The 23,814-nt window shown below is 36.8% G+C and overlaps 1 protein-coding gene across 1 annotated transcript in view; it reads left to right on the forward strand.

Moving 5' to 3' along the window:
* Positions 1-23,814, forward strand: part of LOC102223213 (solute carrier family 12 member 9-like) — a 68,438-nt gene that overhangs the window by 8,054 nt on the left and 36,570 nt on the right. The window contains exons 2-6 of the mRNA XM_005805883.2: positions 825-959; positions 2,255-2,392; positions 2,792-3,109; positions 4,682-4,789; positions 6,443-6,554. Of these exons, the coding sequence (XP_005805940.1) occupies positions 825-959; positions 2,255-2,392; positions 2,792-3,109; positions 4,682-4,789; positions 6,443-6,554 (811 nt within the window). The remainder of the gene's footprint in view (positions 1-824; positions 960-2,254; positions 2,393-2,791; positions 3,110-4,681; positions 4,790-6,442; positions 6,555-23,814) is intronic.

Genomic DNA, 23,814 nt, shown 5'->3' on the forward strand with positions numbered 1-23,814 from the left:
AAGCACAGACGGCAGACTGACCAGACCATCTGGTAGATTGATACAACCAGCTGGTTTGACCTGTATGAATTCACAGAGAACAGGCTTTCAGCTAACATAGCACTATATCTTACTGATTCCCACATTCTCAATTGATTACCATAAATTAAATCATGCAATCAGCTAAAACAGACTGCATGACTGTTAGTCTCCACTTCTCGAAAAATCAACTTAGTTTCCAAAAAAAACTGAGCTTAATTTCTGCTGCAGGCAAATCTATGATCAACAACATCTTCAAACTAAACCTTTAATCAATACAAATGTGGTCGCTTAAGATGACATATACACAAAGAAATGATGATAAGAAAACATTAACACCAGTTTAGTACTGGAACTAATTCAGTTGAGTCATCTAACCTGTACAGCAGAAGTACTGTATGGTCACAATGTATACAGACAATTCAGAAGCTGGAATCTCTCCTAGCATGTGATATTCCAATTTCACTTTTACAGAAAGTGAAACATTGTGGTGAGTCATTTAAACTGAAGGCTGTGTGATTTTCTTTTTTATATTTTCACTTTTAAATTCTTTGAAAACTGTTTGAAATGTTATCTAGAATTAAAAACCACGGACAGACATCTGTTGAACAAATAGATCTCTTGTGATATGTTGGCTAATTGTACTTTCACGATGCCTTAAAAAACCCCACATCCTCTTTTATGCTGGAACTTCCCAGAAATCCTTTAATTATCAGGCTCTTTCCACTCTGCTCCAGTTTATGGTTCTGCTTTCACCCAGGCACCAATCTCTCAGTTTAATTTACTTGTTCCTATTTTTTTTTCAGGGTTTGTGGTGGGACAGGCTGGATTGTACCAAGGTATTCTCATGTTTGTGGTGGCCTACTTCATCATCTCCATGACTGTTCTGTCAGTGTGCGCAATCTCCACCAATGGAGCACTGGACGCTGGAGGAGCCTATTGTATCCTGTTCACACACAAGCATCATCATATGACCATCTGCATGTGACAGTCAGTGTAGCGCCATTATAACTGTCAACAGTCAAGTATACAGAAAATCAGGGTCTGTTTCAAACAAGTGCTGTCTGTCACACACTACATTTCTATCCACTGGAAAAGTATAAATCAGATTTATTTCAAGTTAGGTTTGCTTTAATGTTCTGTGACAGTCAGCTTGACTACTTCAGCCACAGCTGAGGGTAAAGTACCAAGCTGAAAAAAAAAAAAAGAAATATTTTTTTAGTATCTGAGTAGCAAACCAGTGAGATTGCTTTTCACAGTTGGGAGTATAATCGGTCACTGCTGCTTAAGTCACAGAAAAATGATTTCTGATGTTATTTAACATACAGTACAGACCAAAAGTTTGGACACACCTTCTAATTCAATGGGTTTTCTTTATTTTCATGACTATTTATAAGGCAAGAAATCCCACTTATTAACCTGACAGGGCACAGCTATGAAGTGAAAACCATTTCAGGTGACTACCTCTTGAAGCTCATCAAGAAAATGCAGAGTGTGTGCAAAGCAGTAATCACAGCAAAAGGTTGCTACTTTGAAGAAACTAGAATATAAGGGGTATTTTCAGTTGTTTTACACTTTTTTGTTTAGTGCATATTTCCACATGTGTTATTTATAGTTTTGATGCCTTCAGTGTGAATCTACAATGTCAGTAGTCATGAAAATAAAGGAAACTCATTGAATTAAAAGGTGTGTCCAAACTTTTGGTCTGTACTGTACATGCTTAGACATGTTCACTCTCAGATATCGCTGTGCAGCATTAAGTTTGGATTGTTTGCAACATTTTACAACTTTTCAACAACGTTCATTTACAAATCTTGTTTTAGTCAGATTTGCATCTAAAGCTGTTTGATGACAAGGTGGAAATCTCAAAGTGTGTTTCTTTAAACTGAAAGTCAGAATTAGACTTGTAATGTGCTTTAGCATTAAACCAAGAGAAGGAAGCGCATGATTTAGTATAAAAGTTGTGAATTACCTGAGGTTTCTTTAATATATTTCAAATTCAGGTTTTGCAAAACATCAAAATACAATAAGTACATTTATACTTCAGTTCATAAAAAACAAAACAAAAAATGGTTTATTATGACCTGGTTATTATTGCTAAAGTTGACCAATAGCTTTTTGCATTTTGAGTGTATTTGGCAAGCCAAGCGTACCCCTTTCAAACACTTCAAATATTTCACATCAGTTCATGAGTTTGTTTTAAATGCCATGTACTTTGCCCTAACTTGAGGCACAGACATGATCAGCCGAGCTCTGGGTCCTGAGTTTGGTGGCAGCATCGGCATCATGTTCTTCTTTGCTAACGTGTGCGGAAGTGCCCTTTTTGTGCTGGGTCTGGTTGAAGCCATAATGGGCACCTTTGGAATACCAGAAGGTAAATTGAGAATTTCTTGATTTGTGTATTTATCTGTACCATGTCTTCCCAAAGTATTAAAAGTTATTACTTTAACAATGAGGACTCTACTTTAACAATGAGGACTCTTTAACAATGAGGGCTGATTGAGACCAAAGCACCAGACTGAAGATTATCATCCAGTTTTGGAAGAAAGAGATGGAGAAATGAGAACACTGATAAATTATGCATATGGAAATTATTACGTTTGTTTTAATTTATTATGTGACTAATTGAGTTATTGCTTTTTGAGACAGTCCTAACACAGGTGAAAGACTGGAAAACATGAGGCAGAAACTATCTGGGATTCCTTTTGTTATACCATTGTCTATCAGATCACAGCTTCCTAGTCATTACATTGCCTCTCATGTTTCATTTTAGATCCAACCGTGGTTCCTAGTACACATCAGGTCCTGCCATCAGGCTACTGGTGGTCCTTGCTGTACGGCACCGCTATCCTCTTGCTGTGCCTTATAGTATGCCTGGTCGGAGCCCACATCTACGCCAAGGCCACTTTCGTCATCTTCCTGGTGGTCATCCTTGCTCTGATCATGATCTTTGTCAGCTTTTTTGTTGTGAAACCTAAAATGGTCACGTTGCCAAGCCCCTTCAAGCCATCCAATGGAACGAGCCCTGTGTATCCCACCACAGCTAATTTTACTGGATTCAAGCTGGAAACACTGCTGGGAAATCTGAAGGGTAAGATTGAGTGACTAGAATAGAAAGCCTTGATTTTTTTTCTTCTGCCAAGTATTTTATTAGAAATGCAACAATCAGAGATTTTGTGACCACTTTCAAATCAATGATTTTTATAAAGCGCTGAGTTGCTTATATAAATTTTGACAATTTTGAATATTCCTCAAATATTTTTTTCACTTTAAATATATATTTATAAGTAATCAGGTCAGGTGCCAATGGGTGTTACATAGTTCTGTAATTAAACAAGATTTCTCTAAAACTTTAAAATATATTAATTTTTTTTTCTGACAAAATGGAGATTCCTGTTGGTAAAGGCTAAAGTCAGCTATTTTCAGTTGGATTTTTAGATGCATCTCTAATTATTACTTAAAGTTTTGGATCGAGCCTAATGTGTCATGATGGCAGCAGATGTTCTTGTGAAACAAGGGAAAAAGGAAGTGAGGGTTTGTTCACACAGTAGCCTCATAAGTTCTGAGACTATCAGCTCGTTTGTGGGTTTAAAGATAGAGTTTTACTAATGTTGACATCTGATCAGTGGCAGCACACATGACCATTAAACACTCATTGGTGATTCAGAAGCTTAAAGACATCTTCTAAAACATTTTAAAGCCATTTTTGTTTTAATGTGGCTTATGTTCTTTATTTCATAAGGTGCAAAATCTAAGTTCATTAAATGAATGTTTTCCTCTTTTAAACCGAGCCTGCTGTCCACCGGCTGTATATGTTCACCAGAGCAGGAATAATAAATATTATGGGCTTAATACCTCATTAACTCTGATGATTATTGGCAGCCGTTTAACCTTCTAGGATCTGAACTGGTTTCCCCCCGCAGGCCACACAGGAAAGAGCAGAAGGCGTTTCGCCTACACTTCCTGGAAGATCACAACATATTTGACTCATATTTGAGTGATGTAGGGCATGTTCTTTGGATGAGAGGATTTAATTTCAAGCACATGATTACTGAGCTAATTGCTTGTAACTCAGGCCTGTACTCATGAAAACTTTACACACACACATATATAATAATCCTGATTAATTTTACCGGCTGTTTACAAAAGCAATGTAAACACATTACCATTTCATGGTTTCAGTGAGCATTGTAAAATGTATCATGTTTATTGAAACCCTGTACTTTTAGAGAGAACTAGTTAGCTAAATGTAAAGAAGATTAAGGGTCTTGTATATAAAAATGAATCAAAAATGCACACAAAAGGACTGAATTAGTTAAAATCTAAGCCATTGAGCTAAGATTAACCTCAGCCTTATCAGAGTGAGTAATAATATCAAAACATTTGTTCACACATGAATGAAAGAACAGAATATATTTCTGTATGAACCTTTGTGGGTGTGAAATTAGATTTTTACCTGTAAAACTTGATTGTCGATACTGTACTCGATAAAAAAAAAGTTTAAAGAGGGTTACTTGTTCAGAGGCTTGCAGAGATTAAGTTTTAGATCCGGAGGGTTGCAGAGCTGTGTCTGTCATCAAACCAAGTTAAACTTACTGATGATGATGATGATGATGATGATGATAGAGGCAGAACTACAGTGACTTACTGGTATTTCTTCCAGCTGGCTATGTTGAAGACTACACCACTGGGAAGATGATGTCCTTCGCCACTGTATTTGCTGTGATGTTCAACGGCTGCACCGGCATCATGGCAGGCTCTAATATGTCAGGTAGATGTGGTCATGTTATAGCCTGATTATCTGTGAAGGAATCAGTCATCTACAAAAATTAGACCGTTTTCATTTCTAATAGAATTATCTTTAATAATAAAGGCTATTTCCAGAAGCACATTTATAATCTGCTTCTGAACTCAGAAGCAGATTATAACCTTATTAGTCTCGTTGAATGGGCCACATCACTGTGTCAAAACAATCAATTAGTCAGTTGAGGTCGATGTAGATGGCCTCATATTTGGCGCTAGAACATTATGGAATATTCTTGATTGACAATCAATCGACCCCCTGATGAATAAGGATGTCTGATGAATAAGGATGGAAAATTTTTTTTTTTTTCCTTCCATGTCTTAATTTATTTTCCACATTCCATTTTTTCCTGCTTATTTTTTCTTCAATATCAGGTTTAACAGGTGGAAATGCATATGTCTTCATAAGCTTAATGTAAAGAATCTCAACAATTTAATGGAAAAACTGATTAAATGTCTGTCAGTTTTTTTAAATAAGTGTTTTCTATAAAAGTAAGGGGAGCACATGTGTTTAAGGAAAATATTAAGAACTTGTTCCACTTTACTCATTTTCAGGGTGTTGCTTCTGTGTTTTTGTCTCCTTCGTCCACAAAATCTTTGCTGATCAGCTGTCTGGTTTTTCCACAGCTGCCTTTATATTCTAACAAAGCATTCCCAAATACACCTAGCTTTATCATTTACATATTAGTATTTATTTCTGCCACTGTTTGAGTTGGCAGAAGAAGTGTTACAATAAATTCAGTCCAGGTGCATTTTACTTTTGCTGGTCTTTGCAGAGTGAGGGGGTGATATGATGGGTTGAGAGTTTGCTTTTCTGGTGGTTCTACATCATTTAACAGAGTGTTTATCCAGCTTCATAAACTAACACTTTGCTTTCGACATAATTATTAATGACCTGTGTTATAGCAGGGTTTCACTTTTACTGTAAATGCTGTTGTAAAGGGTGAAATCTCTTATTGTTCGGGAAAACCTGACGTTGCTTGACTAAATTCATAACTTGTACAATATTTCACATTATACACTAGATCCCATTTTAATTGTTGGATTCTCCCCACATTGTCTGATACAGACTGTGACATGAGATGTTTGTTCATGTTGCTGTTCACCATGAACAAACATCACCATCAAAGACATTGTTCAGGACATCTTGTGGTGTCCATGGCCTGACCTCAAGGGGGAAGTTCCTGGGAGGTTGGATGATGTCTTAAAACTCTTCTACTTAAAAACTATGTTTGTCTTTGTTGAATCATGGACTCCAAATAGCTGTTAAATGACTTTAAACCCATTTCCTGATTAAATTACACCACTAACTGTTGATTGGAAATGTCTTAACACACATGAATTTTTCAGGCGAACAAACTCTGTCACTGCTAATCTAGTAATTTGTTCATTACATTAGCAGTCTAACCTCTTACTGAGGTAAGGATGGAATAAGTTTGTCAAAAATATTTCCCAGAACGATGCCATGCACTGCTGATCACCTGAATTTATATCCACCAAATTGTAGGACCTGATTAGTACCAGATTAGGTTTTTGTATTGAGATACGTAGATATTTTGAATAGAACAGGATGTACTTCTTATTTAACATGACTACATTTTAAACATGTACTATCCACCAGGTGACCTGAAGAATCCCAGCTTCTCTATCCCTCGTGGCACCATCACCGCCGTCATCTTCACATACATCATCTACAATATGCTGTGCCTTATGGTGGCCTGCTCCTGTGACCGGTTTGTAACATAGATTTTTTTTCATCCCCATCTATTTTTGCAATATTCCTTACTTTTAGTACTATTGATGTAATACACACCTTATTTTACAAGCAAAGCATAAGCACTGAATGTTCCCAAAATTGCCCATAAATCAACACATATTCAAGACAGCTAATTAAAGCTGTGAGTATTAACGCACGGTTGTAGTAATGGATGTTAGCATATTGTGTAGAAGAAATCAAATGCTTGGAGCCTATCAGATAATGCAGACAAAGTAAATTTTCTGCTTCATCAAACAGAACTGAAGCCTCTGAAAGAGGAATCCCATTTCAAACAGATTTATGCCGTCTGAGTGTATACCGATAATCCATGTGGGACTCTTTGCTTTTGCTCATTCTCAAAGCTAGATGTTGGGAAAAACTGGAAATTATCTGATCTTTTAATTAATGGCTTTTACCATGGCTACAAAGAACTCCTTCTTTGGACAATTTTGTGACAAAATGAATCAACTACCTTGGCTATTGTGACCAGTAAATTAATTTACCAAATAAAATAAGTTTGTTGTTTGAGATAACTTGACACCTAAACACTTAGAAACTAACAAAATTAGAGGTAGTTTGAAATTTTCCATAGTAGTATGCAAAATGGCATTGATAAATGCCATGGATTACAATATAGTGACTTCAATATTTATGCAAAGTGCAATATGAATAATATTTTTTTTGTTTTTAAGCTCAAAGAATTGGGTCATTTTTATTTTAAATTTATTGACAAATACTGTGAAACCATAGTAAATAATTCTACATTATTATAAGGTTGTCATATCTTGAGAATTAGATACTACATCATGCATATACAGATTATGTCCTGGTTTCTAACGTTTTATGTTGGGTTATTTAAAATGAACACTGATATTACTTGAAATGTGTGAAGACCCATCTGTAACCTGTTTACTTCAGTGGCAAGTTTTGTGCATTAACTGAAACATTTTAAAGTGTTCTTAGGCAAATTTAAATTAAACTTTGTCTTGTCAGGTGGATAGGCCGTATCATAACCTGGCACACAGTTTTTGATGCATGGCATTTTTTAATTGAGGGCTAATAGCCAGAATCAGGATGATCGGTTTGCAATAAAAACTCATGTTAGCGTTAGATCTACTAGGTCTCTAGAACTGTTAGAGCCAGTGTTCTGGTAGGTCTATTTATGATCTTAAAAATTTAAGGTTTGCCTGGAGGATTCTCACATCTGGGAACTAGAACAGTGAACAAAAGGCCTTCTGATCAGCAGTTTTTTAAAAAGCAATTGATGACAGGAGAATCCAGTATATCCTAAATAGTTGAAAGTATCATTAATGCATTTTTCAATTCAGCATGTATAGAGATCATTGCCAACATTGAACATTATTCTTGATCCCTTATTCATGATGTAACAGTGTTGGTTTTTATGAACCAGTCTTTAAGAACTGTTGAGAGAACAGTTGCCTGCTATTCTGCAAAACTATTCAAAACGTCTGAGCGATGCTTTAATCAGGCTGTGGTTGGCAGCTTCTTATTATTTGAGCTTTCAACTGTTAAAGATTTAATCTCTTCCAATCGGTTTCTCAGCTTACTGTGGTGGTTGCGTCTTCACCTTGCTCTTAAGAGAAGGACTGATAAGTGTTTGAGTCCTTGAAGAGGCAGTTGTTATTTACTTTTTTCTCTGTTTCTAACCATCTCTCTCTGGCTGCCAGCTGCAGAGTGCCAGAGTTCGGTATTGATGTAGCTCTAACAGCGAATGTTGCCAAGGTGCTAAACTGACATGACAGGGCTATAAAAGAGCATTGGAGATCAATATGGCCATCATTTACCCTGATGCACCGTCCTCCCTGCATCTACCTGCCACGCTTGCTCTGAGATAAGAAGATTCTCTAAACATTGCCTCTCTTTCCCTCTGGATGACTTGCATACATTCATACCTTTTGAACCGCTTCACATTTTGTCACAATACATCTACAAATATTATTGTTTGATATTACTGGGGATTTTATGTAACAAACTGATGGAAACCAGCACATACTTTCAATATGGAACTGGAATAATACATGATTTTCAAATGTTTTTACTAATAATATATAAAATGTGTGCCATTTAATCAGAGTTTAAGTCAGACAAGCATATTCTGGTCTGCAAAGGCCTTTTAAAGCGCCTGATTAAGCAAACAGCGTCATCAGAGTAAAGTTGTGGTTTAAGACGCGGCCAACCCAGAATGGATTGACCACGCATGCAAACCTGCCAACGCATGGTCTTCTACCTTTACTCACCCGCCACTCATTGTTTAGAGAGGCAACCAAGAAGGTCATCTAAATATCCAAAATAAAACACGACAATTAAAAACACAATAAAAAAAGAATGAAACCACACACAACCAAAACCCTGTAATAAAATGGAGTAAGATGTCTTTGTATACAAAATGCCCTTTACAAAATATTGATGGTCAAAATGGATATTATTGAGTTAATTTTAATTTATCATTTCATTTAGTTGATTTATTGATTTATTGCTTAATGTGATAAGCTTGCTTTGACTACACTGAACCCGTTATGAAACAATCCTGGAAGAAAACCTTTCAGAGGCCCTGGAACACTTGAGACTAGATTGGGTGTTCATTTTCCAGCAGCATAATGTCCCTAAACATACATCCAGTGCTACTGCTTAGGTTATGCAAAAACAAGTATGAAGTGGAGTATAAATCTTAATAGTTTAGCTACACAAGAAGATCTTTCCCAGTTAGAAACATCTGGCTTTGCAGACAGACTTCCTAGATACCTGGTGTTGACTTTAGTTCATTGTATCTCTGTCTTTTAAACAAAAAGGCTGGTAAATACTAGCAAACTCTATGCAGTATTATGTAGGTATACATAATACATCCGGAAAATACTAAGTAGGTTTTAAAATTCCTCTGATGTCACAGACTATGTTCTGTAAATCCAACCATATTTATGTTTTGTGTAGAATTCATGTGAGCTGGCTAAGCAACTCAGCACAGTGGCAACAGAACAAGTTCTTATTAATGTAGGACAGATTAGGGAACACCGGTGAAAATAAAACAAGACCTAGCTTCTCCATACCTATTGTTGTGTTACTTAATTCACTCAATCGTTGTTTGATTTTTGACTTTCTCAAGGATATTTGGACTAAATGTGACTACAGATGAACTCAGTGGGATCTAGCTAAAACAGTTACTCTAAAAAACATTATGTAAACAATATCTGACAGCTAGATCCTATTTGAAAATTTTTTTTTGCTCACCTGCACGTATTCCAAATTCTGTTTATGCAGACGTGATGTCAGAAGCAGAAAGAGAAGCTGTTTATTTAACTTTAGACTGGCAAAGTCTGATTTACATGTTTGCATTACTTATCTTGTTTTCTGGATTTTTATTTACAGCTGTGACTCAGACCATTTGTTTGCAGTTTTTCGGATGTACTTGCTCATGTGATTATGCAGTGCTGAGATAAAGTCACCAGACTGTCACCTCTCTCATAAAAAGCAGTCAGTAAATTCCCAACCGCCACAACCAGGAACTAAGAACTCATACTCGGATAGTGACTGCTTCCTCTTGTCAACAATTCATCAATTATAATATCGTTGAAATTTGACATAATGTTAGAAATCTAGCTTTACCTGTCTACATTCATAACACTCAAGGAAAAATGTTCTGACATTTGTTTGTTTTAATGATTATGGCTTAAAGTTAATATTCAGTTTCTCAGAATTAGAGTATTTCATAAACCCCATCAAAACTCAGTGGACCAACACCGGTAGGTGACATGGCTTCCCAAAACATCACTGATTTTGAAAGTTTCACACTAAACCTCAGTAAATTGGTCCTATGCTTCTCACTCCTTCTTCCAGACTCATATTTTTCACAGATCTTTGAAAATGAATGTTTCTTTTGAGATTTATCGCATTTGCATTTCATCTCCAACTTGTAAATCTTTTAATTGTTTAATGACGAAAACCTAAGGAAAGGGTTGGTATTTTACCAGACACTTTGGTGTCTCTTACTAACAGCCTAGCATTTCAAAACCCACAGTGTCCCTGTGTCCCACATGGACCATGTGGATCATTACCTTAACATTTTTAAATTCATCATGTTCAATGGTAGAGTTGAGAAAGCAACATAGAGCAACGTCAGTGTACCTTCCTGTAATCTGCTGAAGGCCTTCTGCTCTCTTGCTCTTGGTGCTAGAACTACAGACATGTCTCAACATGTTGTAGAAAATACAGTTTCCCTTTAAGTAGCATCTTGGATTTCTGTGCTTCCTCTTACTTCATTTTAATCACCTTGCCAACACTGTGAATATCTAACTATGAGCCTTCGTCACTCTATTGCACTTCAGATAACCAACAATTTTCTGTCTCTAACTCTAAACAATGCCTAAGAAACTATATTGAGTTTGTGCAAAGAATTCCTAGAAAATCAACCATTTTTTAAAACATTGTTTTAATTTTTCTAACATGCAATTGTTTTAGAAATCTGGGGGACAAAAATTGCAATGGGAATCTTTGTTTTTTGAGAAAACGGTTTTGATTTTTATAAAAGCTATATTCTAAACTACACACTCAGAAATAAAAGCTCTAGTTGAGTAAATAGACTTTGTTATTATAAACAATGATGCATGGTTAAACAAGTGCTTAATTTCTTGCAAATATTAACATCTTCTGCTCTTATGCAGGGCAAACTCAGTCTAATTTATGCACCATACACATAATTAGATAGAAGAAAACACTTTTTCATATTCATAAGTGCTAAATGATTCTAGAGGCAATTACACAGCAGTTATGGCAAATAAAGACCTTGCCAGCAGCTTCATAAGAAGAGTTGTAGTTGGCAATTATAGAAAACAAAACCATGCTGACAAACGGGCTCATTAAAGCCCAAAAGCTTCATGACACAAGAATACCAAATCAGCTTTTTTTTTTTAGAGAAATGACTGAAATAATTTGCATATTCTATGAAAATAATAAGCATAGAGATCAGAGAGTAGCTGTTATTTCACACTAAATGCAGACAAAACACTACATGCAGTGATTTCTAATGATAGCTTAGATATGCAGGAGTTAGATATTGACTGTATTAGGGTGTTATGAGGAAACTCCTTACATTTAGACCATAAATGTATCAGGTGCTTGCTTTTTATGGAGAGTGAAATAAAAACTAAACATGTTATTACAGCTGTCACCCAAAGGGTGGCAGTCATGCTCTCTCAACAAAGTCAGCGAGTCCTCAGCTGGTCAAACTAAAAGTAAGAAAAAAATTTCAAATCAGACTATTTATTTAGATTTCTGCCTCATGCAAATTCAAGTCCTTTTCCAGTAGAGCGGTATAGATTATAAACTTTTAGAAGCGAATAGGTTCATGGGTGCCTGGGCTACCAGAGCCGAGACAGTGGACGGTTTCCCAGCATCTCCCTTCACACAGGTGTGAGCCGTTGACAGCATGCACTCATTATAACAGGGAATGAGGTCAGGAGACTCAGAGTTGACACCTACTGAAATTGATTAGGCAGTGGTGTCCAAAATCAGTCCTCAAGGGCCGGCATCCTACATGTTTTAGTTCTTTCCCTGGTTCAACACACCTAAATCGAATGATGGTTCATTAGCAGGACTCTGCAGAACTTTATGACATGCTGAGGAGGGAGTTGGACCATTTGAATCAAATGTTGTTGAAGCAGAGATGCATCTAAAACTGGCAGGACACCGGCCCTTGACGGCTGGAGCTGGACAAACATGGGCTACAACATGTCTCAACAATCAGCGTCTTTCAAAATGTTGAGATATTTGTTTAGTGGGATTTTTAAAATGTCAGGGTAGATTTTAAACAGACAAATCACTTATTATTGTATGTTACCATACAGAACATTATGGAGTTTGACTAAAAACATTTTAAAAAAGTTTATTTTCTGTACCCAGTCACAACTGTCACAAATTTCCAATTTAGGAAATGTTTTATATACCTGCTTATAGTGAATCAGGAACCATACAACGTAGATACTCCTTTCCAGCTGCTGATAATTAACATTGTTGAAAGAAAAAAAGCTTTAGTTGTCTGTGCGTCTTCTTACAGACTAATGTTAATAGAGTGGACACAAATATAGTCTGTTTTGAGAAAGCATGCCAGAACATTAAAAGTACCGGGGAAGGAAAGGAGACTACCCGAGGGTATGTGAGGGGGGAATCTATTAACCTCTAGTGACCACCCAACCAGCCATGACTGATTGCCCTGTCGCTACGCTATCAACCTCTTTTAGTAGTATGTATGTAATGTGTAAATTTTATGTCTGTACTCAATTGCATCTACAAACTGAGTTGTTTTACTCTGATGTTGGCTTGGCATAGACAGGTATGACATTCTGACAGTTTCATAACACTGTGTGAACTGTTACCACAAAAACATAGACCTAAAATATATAAAATGATTGTGATTTGTCTAAAACGGCGACGCAGCAATTCTTATTGAGACAATATAACATATTGTAACATGTTAATTCAGCTATAATAACTTTTTATTATGATACTTATTTCAAAAGCTTTATTTGGCACTAGTGACCTTTATTCAAGGTCAGGAACTTCGGCTGATAAAGTGACGACATGCGGTAAATAGAGCTAGGAATCAAACCCAGAGTAGCTGCATCAGTGACTCCACACCGTCTCTATCCATGTTTGATAAACATCAAGATTTGAAAATGTAATTGACTAGCAATGCACAGCAACAAGTGGGGGAGGGTAACAGTGTGATCATTTATGCTTCAGGCATTAGTGTAAAAATTCCAACAACTCCAACACTTTCTCATTCCTTTGCATCTCAGGAAGAGTGTACATCCATTAGAGAGTAATGGTTTTGAAACTAGAACCTTTTACAGCTTTTATACACCTTGATGCAGTAATCAGCTCATAATATTTCTTAAATATGTACTTAGCTGAATAAGAAAGTTAATTTGCATTGGGTTTGTTGGGAAGCACCAATATAAAAATTTGTACTGGTATTAATATTTCTGTTATGGCTGATAACTGATATTTACTGATATAATATACATATTTTACTAATATTTTGTCGGGTTGAAAAAAAAATTACCACACCACTGACCACACTGTTAACATGGACTCAGTTTTATTTACTGGACCAATACACATACTTTAAAAAAGCTAAGATCAGCCAATACTGATGTTATTGACAATATCGCTTGCATCCCTAGTTTATTTATTTATTGTAACACTGCTTCATTATAATTTATGCTGCTCCACATGTAAGAGAGAATCCATTTGTGGGTTGAGCAGATGAGGAAGTAAGCAGGCTTTACAACAGGACAAGATTTACTGCTGAGATTTGTTACAACTAAGAAATCATCAGTCAATCAGTCAAGTTTATTTGTATAGCATATTTGAGCAACAAGGCAGTTCAAAGTGCTTTACATCATAAAAACACAAGAACAGTAAGTCATAAAAACAATATTCAGTCAGCAATTGAGAAACCAGTGATAAACATTACACTTTGAGTGACATCATCAAGCGCACCAACACACACGAATATGTTGCTTAATTTTTCATTCAGTGTAGTTCAAAAGCAATTCTAAATAGACAGGTTTTTAGCCTGGATTTAAAGGAACTCAGTGTTTCAACTGTTTTGCAGTTTTCTGGAAGTTTGTTCCAGATTTGTGGTGCCTAGAAGCTGAATGCTGCTCCTCCATAGTTGGTTCTGGAGATGCAGCGCATGCCAGAACCAGAAGACCTGAGAAAGAAATAATCACCCAAACTCAAACTTCTGTGCTTTTTGCATATAGTTTTTAAACTCTTTTTTTATAGTAATAATATGCCTTCCTTGCTAAAAATGTCTTATTGAATTATTTTCTATTTGACTTGACTGACTTCTTTGTGTGTGTGTGTAAGTGAACATATAATTGACTCCCACAATGCTGCATGTCTGTGACCTGTGGGCTTATCCTACCCTGTGCTACAGACGTCTTTGTATTAATAACCTGACTTGATAATGATATTAATTTGAATCTGCCGGGCCTTCTTTTGTGCTGCTATCTCTGACATGCAGCTTTGTGAATCTGGGTAAAATCCGCTCACCCCCTCCTCCCATACGAGGTGCTTCTGTCTATCTTGTCTTCTCAGCTCTTGTCTCCTCACATTCTGTGTCTGATTCATCTGTTTTCAAACAGTTTCGTTTGCCTCCATTCTCATAAAAACACATTTTCCATGTCCTCTCATGCTAACTTTGTACAATTTGTTTTTACTCCTCCTGAACCTCTGCCAATAATATGAATTTTCACCTTATTTTCTTTCTGCACATTACTGACTTTATCCCAATTCTGATGATAAAAATATCCAGTTATCCTTAAGATAGAACACATTTCTGGTGCCTATGTTCATTGGACCCTGTCTTTACCAACACAAGTATTTTCCAAAGCAATTACTTTTTTTGTGATATTTGAGCCTCCCATCCACATGTAATTTAAATATTTTTATAAAACAGGATCTACAGTTGTTTTGGAAGATTTTAAAAAAAAATCTTAAACCCTGGACTTCATGCTCAGGATCCTGTTCTTTAAATGTTGATGTTGTTGTTACTGCCACCTACTGACACAGAATAGTTATAACATTTTTGATTGAAATCTGGGAGACTGTCGGAATGTAGGTTTTTTTTTCCTTTTTCAAAACCAGGAAAAAAGAAATGTGAAACTGTAATTCCTGGACAGAGATAAGTCTAACATCCCTGCTCTGCTTTTTCCACGCTCTCGTCCTCCCTGTCCCATTGTCAGGTACTATCACCCAACAGCAGCTTTTTTGGCTTCCACTTCTCCTTCCTCCATCATCTCCTTGTCTATGATCCAACCATCCATCCATCAACCACGCTCTCTTTTTTGGTTATCTCTTCACTGCAGTGATTATGTTCACTTTTGAAGAAGGGAGTTTAACAATGGCAGGATCACAGGCCAAGTCTTCCAATGCTGTGTTCTTTCTGAATAAAAAGTTGCTTCCCTTAGAGAATGGAGCTAAATGAGAAATGAGAGTTGGACTGAATCTTGAAGATCTTGAAGAAAAATATTGGTCTTCTTTTTGCAACCCCAACAATCCATGCTTTGGAGCAAATATTAATATCCAAGTCAAGATAATGACATATGAATGCACTGATATGAGAATTTGGGACAATATTGATATCAGATATAACAATATTGACTGATTGTACTTACCAGTATTATTCCCTTTCTGCGAGAAAAATGACCATGCCATTAATATTCCTTCTCCGCTTCAGTGAAACAATCCTACATGAGTTGTTTCACTGAAAACATCACATGGCCACCCACTCAATGATGATATTAATGATACCATTGGTTGATATCAGCTCAACTTATAGGATCAATAAAGATATATTAAAAACATTACTTACATTGGCTGTATTGATGTTAATTCAAACACCACCTATCATGTAACCCTAAAACATAACTCCTTCATCTATCTTCTACTCCATGGCTTCATGCGCTGTTATTGAACATAATAATGAAGGAAAACATGACTGAATGTTAACCAGGTAGAGGAGAGAAAAAGATTTAAAGTCACGGTAGAAAGAAACTGTGCTCTCTTTAAATTTTATACAGCAGAACACATGACAGTGATGTGATCTAGTTTAGCTTTGTGCTGATTAAGTCTCAATTATATTGGCACAGGGATGCCATCCAGTCATTTTTGAATAATTTGTAGCTGACTGCAACTCAAAAATCTGTGGCCCTTTACTGACCATTGTTTCATGTTAATTGCACCAATTGGAATCAATCTTAAAATAAAACAGGAAAGCAGTTTTGTGACAATTTGAAAACTTTATGGTTGGAGCATTTTCTGTTTTGGTAGTGAAAGAGCTACAAGGTCAAATTCAATGAATTCATCAAGGTAACTATAAAAGCTGATTCAATGAAGATTTTCACTTTAGAACTGAAGAGATTAGAAGTTTTCAAAGGACATCAATGAGTCTATAAAAAGATGAAAAATATGAAATACTTTGTCACTTTGGGTGAGCAGCCCACCGCTGTAGTGAATGGTGGGTTTCAACACCTTTGGGAACTTTTGGTGTTTTATTAGGCCCAAACAGCGAATCACTCGCGAAGGCCTATTGTATTTGCAAGATTTCTCGATTATTATTTTGTTTTTTATTATTTTGTCTTGTGACACAGAGCACAGAGAGATGCACGTTGACTGAATTTGGCTATCACACTTGAGGTCATTTGATATGATGAACTATATTTACTTTAGCAAAAAACATTTCTAGTTTGGAGGTTTGTACATTGCCATTGCTTAATGTCACATTGAACAGATTTGTCATTGATCATCAGATCAGCAGGCTGCTTGCCCAACAGTTTCATAGATCTTACTATACAGAGCTTTGAATCAAGCAATTGCGGTGATGCTGAACAGATGGGGAAGCTAAGTGTTTCACCATCATCTTATGCAATAATGGAAGACAAATGAAAAAGGGGGCTTCACACACTTGTGCAACAAGTGTCAGAAATACCTCAATCAAAGCAACCTTATTTGAGGTACTTTGCTTTGAATCAAGCAGGTGATTAACAAGATGTTTCAAAGGGAGGATTAGTCCCTCTTTGTTGTTGACAATCCATAGTGTGTTTTGTAGTTTAGTTAAATAAGTATTTCTAAGTGTAAGAAAGTTGCTATTGCTGATTGGTTTTATTTTTCAGTTGTGTAGAATCTGGGAAGTAAATGCAGGCATTTGTTCCTCTTTGTGTCGCACCCATGTTAAATACTTTAATCACAAATTTTGGGCTCATAGAGATCACTATTTATGTGTCCAGAAATAGTGAAAAGGAGCGGCTGAAAACAGACTAAATGGAAAGCAGTATCAAGGAAAGATGTTCTAAACATGTACAAATATAAAGGAGAAAGACAAACCAATAGAACAGCTTAGACTTGCATCTGCAGTTTTATGAGGGAAGAAAAGGCTTGGGACTGAGGAGAGGATGATAGAGGGGAAAAAAGGGGGAGAATGTGTGTGTATGGGGATGTGCACGCAGAGGCCTTGTTAGTTATTGATCCCATTTAATAATCCTTAACCACAGTCTACTCTCCTGAGAGCACTTAACTCTGCTCCTCCCCTCTTGCCTCCCTCTCTGTCTCTTCCATCCCATCATTCACTCCGTGTTTTTGCTTTCTGTTTCGGTCCTTTCCCTCAGCTACTACTTGCTCCATCTCTGTGCATCATCCTTATCCCCAGTGCACTGTGGCTACACTCTGACACTACCTACAAGGTCAAGGAGAACTGGGTTTAAAGACCAATGTTAAATCCCAGCGGTGAAGGGTCTAGTTCTCTTCTGGTGCATTTGTTGCTATGGAGTCAATTCAGGCGTCTCTGAGAAGCTCATTCCAAGAAAACTGGTTTCAAATGCAGGCACTATAAAGTAACATTGGCCTTCTGTGAATATAGATCTGTGTGTTCAGCCAGTTTCTGCTCGGGTTTTTATTTTCAAATTGTGCTCGGAGGGTTTCTATTCTGCCTTTCCTTGCAAAACGGGTTCTTTATTGTACTTCACCACTGGCGTAGTGTAAAGTAGTCCCCCTTTTCATGTCTTAGAGCCGAGGTGGTATGCTTTTATATCACACTTGACATTCAACAATAGTTATGATTACGCTGCACTTGTAAGAACCTGGCACTTTTATTCAGACTGTTCTCTGTGAAAAATCTGATTCAACATATTCACACTGAAAAATTAATACGGGTCTTTTCACCTTGATCTTTAGAGTTTAAAGTTTGTAAAAGAGAGATTGCAGTAGATGGAAGGGGGCTTTTTACAAGTACCCATTTAGGAAATGGAGGCATTTAGTAAAATATGCATTTTAAGATTGTGGAGTTCGACCCATGCCAGATTTGAAAAAAACATCAACTTACCTTCCCTCTTACTAATAGTGAGTTGTTTGTTCCCTCTCTCCATGGAGTGCAGTAATTACCATCACCTCTTATACCAGGATCACCATTTACTTTTTAATTGCTGCACAAAATAAATGCAGTGGTTGCTCTATATAATTTTCTCACTCTACATGAACCATTGTGGAGATTGTTGCATGGTAAAATATTTTACACCAAAGGACTTGTTGAAATATGACCAAGGTTGAGTATTTCAAGGGCTTTTCTTTAATGTGGTGCTTTGCTTGCTTGGGTAAAGGAATGAGCACTTAAGGATTTCTTCATAACCTAATATAATGAAGCAATCCATTGAAATGAACCAACTTTTTAATTACACCAAGTTATTAACAAAGTTATCTTACAGTGTAAATAGCAGAGTATACTTGGAGAGGAAATTGGATTTCTTACATTTCTTTACTCTTGTATTGGACCATAAATCAAGATGCAAAGCCCTTCATAATCAGTTATTTTCTTTGATACAATAGTCTAACTTTACCTTTTTTTTACTTTACTCAGGTCCAGCTTGCACAGATTTTTCACAACATATGTAATCGACATTTCAGTTCCACATTTTCTGTTAAAGAAGTGAAATTTAGGTAGTTAATCATCATTAATGACAAGGAGGAACAAATCAGCAGTGAAATGGGAGAAGAAATTATTCCTACTATGATTAGTGGATATATCTTTGTAAAACTGTTAAGCTTTCCTGAAAGTATTCTCAGTTAAATGCATTACCAGCTGCCTCCAAGATTTTTTGATTATTTTGAAATTGACATTTCATTATACAGTAATTGTTAACATCCAGGATTTAATGTATTTACTTAGACTAGGAATTGTTAAGTTTTTACATATGTTTGTTTTGTAGCAGGACAGATGTAACAGACTGAAATTGTAATTTCTCATGTCTATTGTTTTTGTATTTATACTTTTTAGTTAGTTCAGAATAGTAAAACAGTTTGGGAGGTTCTCCTGTTTCTCCACCTCTCAGATGCTACTGAGCAGTGCCTACATCTGCTCTCCTACATCGTTGAGTAACAGAAGAGGGGGCAAGAGTGGAGAGAGAGTGCATGCGATGTATTACTAACTTCCTGCAGTCTTTTTCTCTCTGACGCCTATTTGAGGCCATGTCCAAACTCAGGTTCATTTTAATGAATATTGACTTTTCTGTTATTCATGTATTCTTTTAACACTAATGATAACTTAATGATGCTGTGAGTATGACAGCAATGTTGACTACCTGCCAAAACCCTCTGTGTAATTAGCGCTGATCACATCCGAGTCGTCAATGGGCATTCTACATGTGCATTAGACTGGATGATCTTTAATTGTTACTCTCACTCCAAGAATTACACAAGAACTTCTTGTGACTTCCAGTTGGTTTCTAATTTTAACACCTAAACGCATGTGTGCCGCCCGCCCTTGGTGTCAGCGCTTAATTTTTCATCCCATTTGAGAAATAACACATAATTAATCCATAATGTTCGACAAAGGCGCAGGTGAATTATCAGACACACAAACACACAGGATGATGGATTAAAATATGAATACGCATGAATACACAATTGATGGCATGAATAAAAATGGTAAGCAAATGAGCTGAAGGCTGGAGCTTGATGGCAGGAGAGAGAACAATCGACCGAACAATCTCAGTGGGCTCATTTTAGTCACTGAGCTGTGTTTCCTCCTCTTTTCTAAACAAGCTCCTTTAATCTCTCGCGCTTTTGTTCTCCTCTTTATTTCTACAGCAGAGCTCATTTGAGCTGGATGATCTGATCAATAATTACGATCACTAGCACAACTACATAGCCACCCACACACAGTCACATACATACATGTACAATATTCCCTGAGTAATGAATACACAGCTTGTAAAGGGGGAAAAACTTACCTCCATAAAAACATATTGTGCATTCTGCTTTAACCCGATATATTGACTTTACTCTCTCTCCCTCCCTTCTCTCTCATACAAACTCATACCATTTATCATCACTGTCGCCCAGTTTGCTGCCTCTTTGTTTTGGAGAGCCATTTAGGAAATGTCAAGCTTTCCAGATTAATTTAGCTTCTGTTCCACATCAAAGAAATTAATATTCAAGTGACATGTTTTGACCCTCTTCTCTGATAAACACACACACAAAGTTAAAAATATTTAAGTGGTTTGCACTATTTTGTTTTACAGACACATTCAGTTTAGTGACTTTCTTGTCTGTTGACAAGTATATTAATTGCGACCAGTTCCCTTAATTTAAGCTATCATAGATTTGTGATTATTTGTTGCTTCACGCTGCGTTCATTTGGAAGTTTAAATTCCAACAAGTTCTAAATTGTATAAATCCAGCAATCATATTTGAAGTTAAAAAGCTAGTAGTTCCTCACTGACCTTAACACCATTAAGGATCACCATTAAGGTCGGTCATGTTGTCATAACATAAAAACTTCACACTAGACCATGCACTGTGTCAACCTCCCTTGGAAAGGTAGGGTGCATTCAGACCAATCAGGATTAGAGTCCTGAATCAAACTCTAATCCGTTTGTCTAGAAAGTCAGATTTTTTGGGGGGAGGTCAGAATGCAAATTTGAATTCCAAAATGGACTTAAAAATCGAACTCTAATCCTCCTATAAACCTAGGTCTCGGTCCGGTTGAAGTGAACTCTAAAATGGTAGAAAACCTGTCTGAATGCAACCTGACTAGAGACCGTTTCAAAAGCAGGAAGTTGGCAACAGTGCAGGACATTCTGGTCAATATATTACTCTCTGCTCTGTGGGTTAACAAAGATGTTGGGTCGGTTGTCATGGCAACGGGTCTGCGTGCCAACACAGAAAGCAAGGAAAAGCAGAATATGAATGGTTTAAAGTTGTTTTACTGTTCAGCTTAAATCCCCATTACTGTGGCGCTCTGCAGCTGCTGTAATTTTTAAACCTTTAATAAATGACAAAAACGGGACTAATTGCCTCGGTTGTTTGAATATTTAATCATCAAATAGGATGACGTATTTCATATGTCCCATACATAAAGTATGTGAAACATGGTTTGTTACATTTTGACAAACTAATAAAATTAACAGCAATTATGTAATTATTCACCAACATAAAATAGCAATTTGCTTAGTCCTCTCTTGCATCTTGATAGAAATCAAACTGCTTATAGATTTATATCAAGGGAGAATACTTACAAACATCAGCAATTTTCTCAGCTTTAATTTAAGCCATATTTATGGAAATCGAGTAAGAAATAAAGGCGCTGCGATCATTTTGTGAGATACCTGCTCATCCCACATTGGAACAGCCTGGTTTAGTGGACAGACTGATGGCGTAATAATGGAGCCTGCAGGAGTGTCGCTATCGTCAGCGGCTAACTGGCGATGTCCAAACCAGTAATGTATATGAATGAAGAAGTCCTACAACTGCTAAAAAATGAGACACCTCTCCTTTTTTGCTTACTTTTTCTGAAGAAGGAAATTGCGCTGGTCTTCTTAGGAGGTTTTGTGTCGATTTCTTCAGTAGTTCTTGGTGCAGCGCCCCCACAGGCGACGGGGGGAACAGGTTATTCAGTTAGTTTTAGTCGTTTGACAGTGCAGTGTCAACGCAAACTACAGTTTTGAAAATGTAACAAATGTTGCAATTTAAGTCCCCAATCAAACCAAGTCTACCGGACTATCCGGTCTGAATGCACCATTATAGAGGGTTAAGATGACTTCTCCATGCCACCAATAGACAAGAGAGACTAATGACTAGGCATGCTAATCACTAGCCTCTCCATCGCTAATACAAGTTGACCACTCAGTTACTGGTGCCATCCTATCATTAATCATATCAGTAGCTGGCTTCAAGCTGGAAGTAGCCACTGCCATTTGTACAATACTCTTAATTTTGGCCCTAAACTCTATGCAGAAAGACTTTAGGCTGGGATTCAAAACCAGAACATTCTTCTTGTGACAAAACAGTGTTACCCAATGAATGGGTGCATTTTAGGCAGAACTGTAGATATCATCCTATTCCAAAAGCTTGGGTGATTCTGATTCACTAACAGATGTCAAGTCCCAACAACTACGGTAATTAAAAATTGACCTTAAAAGCATTTTACCAATATATGTCAGTGTATTTACTATTGACATGCTGGTAATATTCTGCATCCAAGTGGCAATGGAAAACTGTAGCAATGTGGCTTCTCTGCAGGGTCCTGGTTCATACGATTCACGCTGAAATCCTTTCTGTCGGTGTCTATGTGTGCTTGTGAGTGAGTGTGCTTACTGCCTTTTGGACTCCATATGAAATAATAATGTTCTCAGACATTTGGATGGAGTGAACAATACCTAATAGGGCCATAATAATAAGTATTAAAATCAGTGGACCTGAAAGAAAACGTGATGAGAGTATTAATTAGGAGGGAAGAAGGGGAGGGACGAAAAGAAAATGAGAGCCGTCACGGATCAGAGTTGAAATAAAATGAGGAGGACTGAGACAGAAAAGCTAAAAGACCTCTCAAACATCAGAATCAGGGAGATGGAGGTGATACAGGAGGGGAATAGATGGATTGGATTTGTGTGTGTGTGTCTGCAGGTGTGCGGGCGCGTGTGTGTGTGTGTGAGAGAGAATTGAGCCACAAAGAAAGATTGAGATGGATCAGGGGAGGGAGAAACCCTGTGCTTTAATTCTCATCTCCCTAGCTGTGTTGTATTGAAAGGAGGTGGGGAGCAAGCTATAATCACACACACCCTTCAGAGTTTTTTGTACTTTCTGATCTCTCTTTCTTCATGTATCGAGCACACACCCACGCACATTCATTGTGGTGGTGGTCTCTGTATATCTGGACCTCCTCATTAGACATCCTCAGAGTAATCATCACCTCAATCTTGTTCTTTTTCTAGTGGACACAAGCACATTTTACCCCCAGAACAAATGAGTTTTAAATGACAGCTACTCTCATTCATTTAGAGTAGGTGTCACTAATAAATGTGACAAAAAAGCTTTTTTATGTAGGACTTTAAGTTTTGTTTTCTTTGCTGTTCTGTGTAACACAATACTTTGCATTGATATATTGTATAAAACATCTGTAAAGTACATTTGTGGTTGTAGAGGAGGGAAATGGGGAATATTGAAGAGGAATGAATAGTTTTGAAGTCACTGTTTAAATGTTTGGTGAAAATCAGATTTACAATCCTAATTTAAGGGTTTCTTTCTGTTTTTCTCTTTATTTTCAACCCTGATGTTATTGGAAGGAATGCTTTTACCTGATTTACTAGAAGATTAACCTGAAAGTCAAGACATACTGGTATTTGTATCAGAAAAGCAAATAATTTACTTGCTTCAGGTAATTTATT

This window comes from Xiphophorus maculatus, chromosome 18 (genome assembly GCF_002775205.1).
Source record: "Xiphophorus maculatus strain JP 163 A chromosome 18, X_maculatus-5.0-male, whole genome shotgun sequence".
Lineage (NCBI taxonomy): Eukaryota > Metazoa > Chordata > Actinopteri > Cyprinodontiformes > Poeciliidae > Xiphophorus > Xiphophorus maculatus.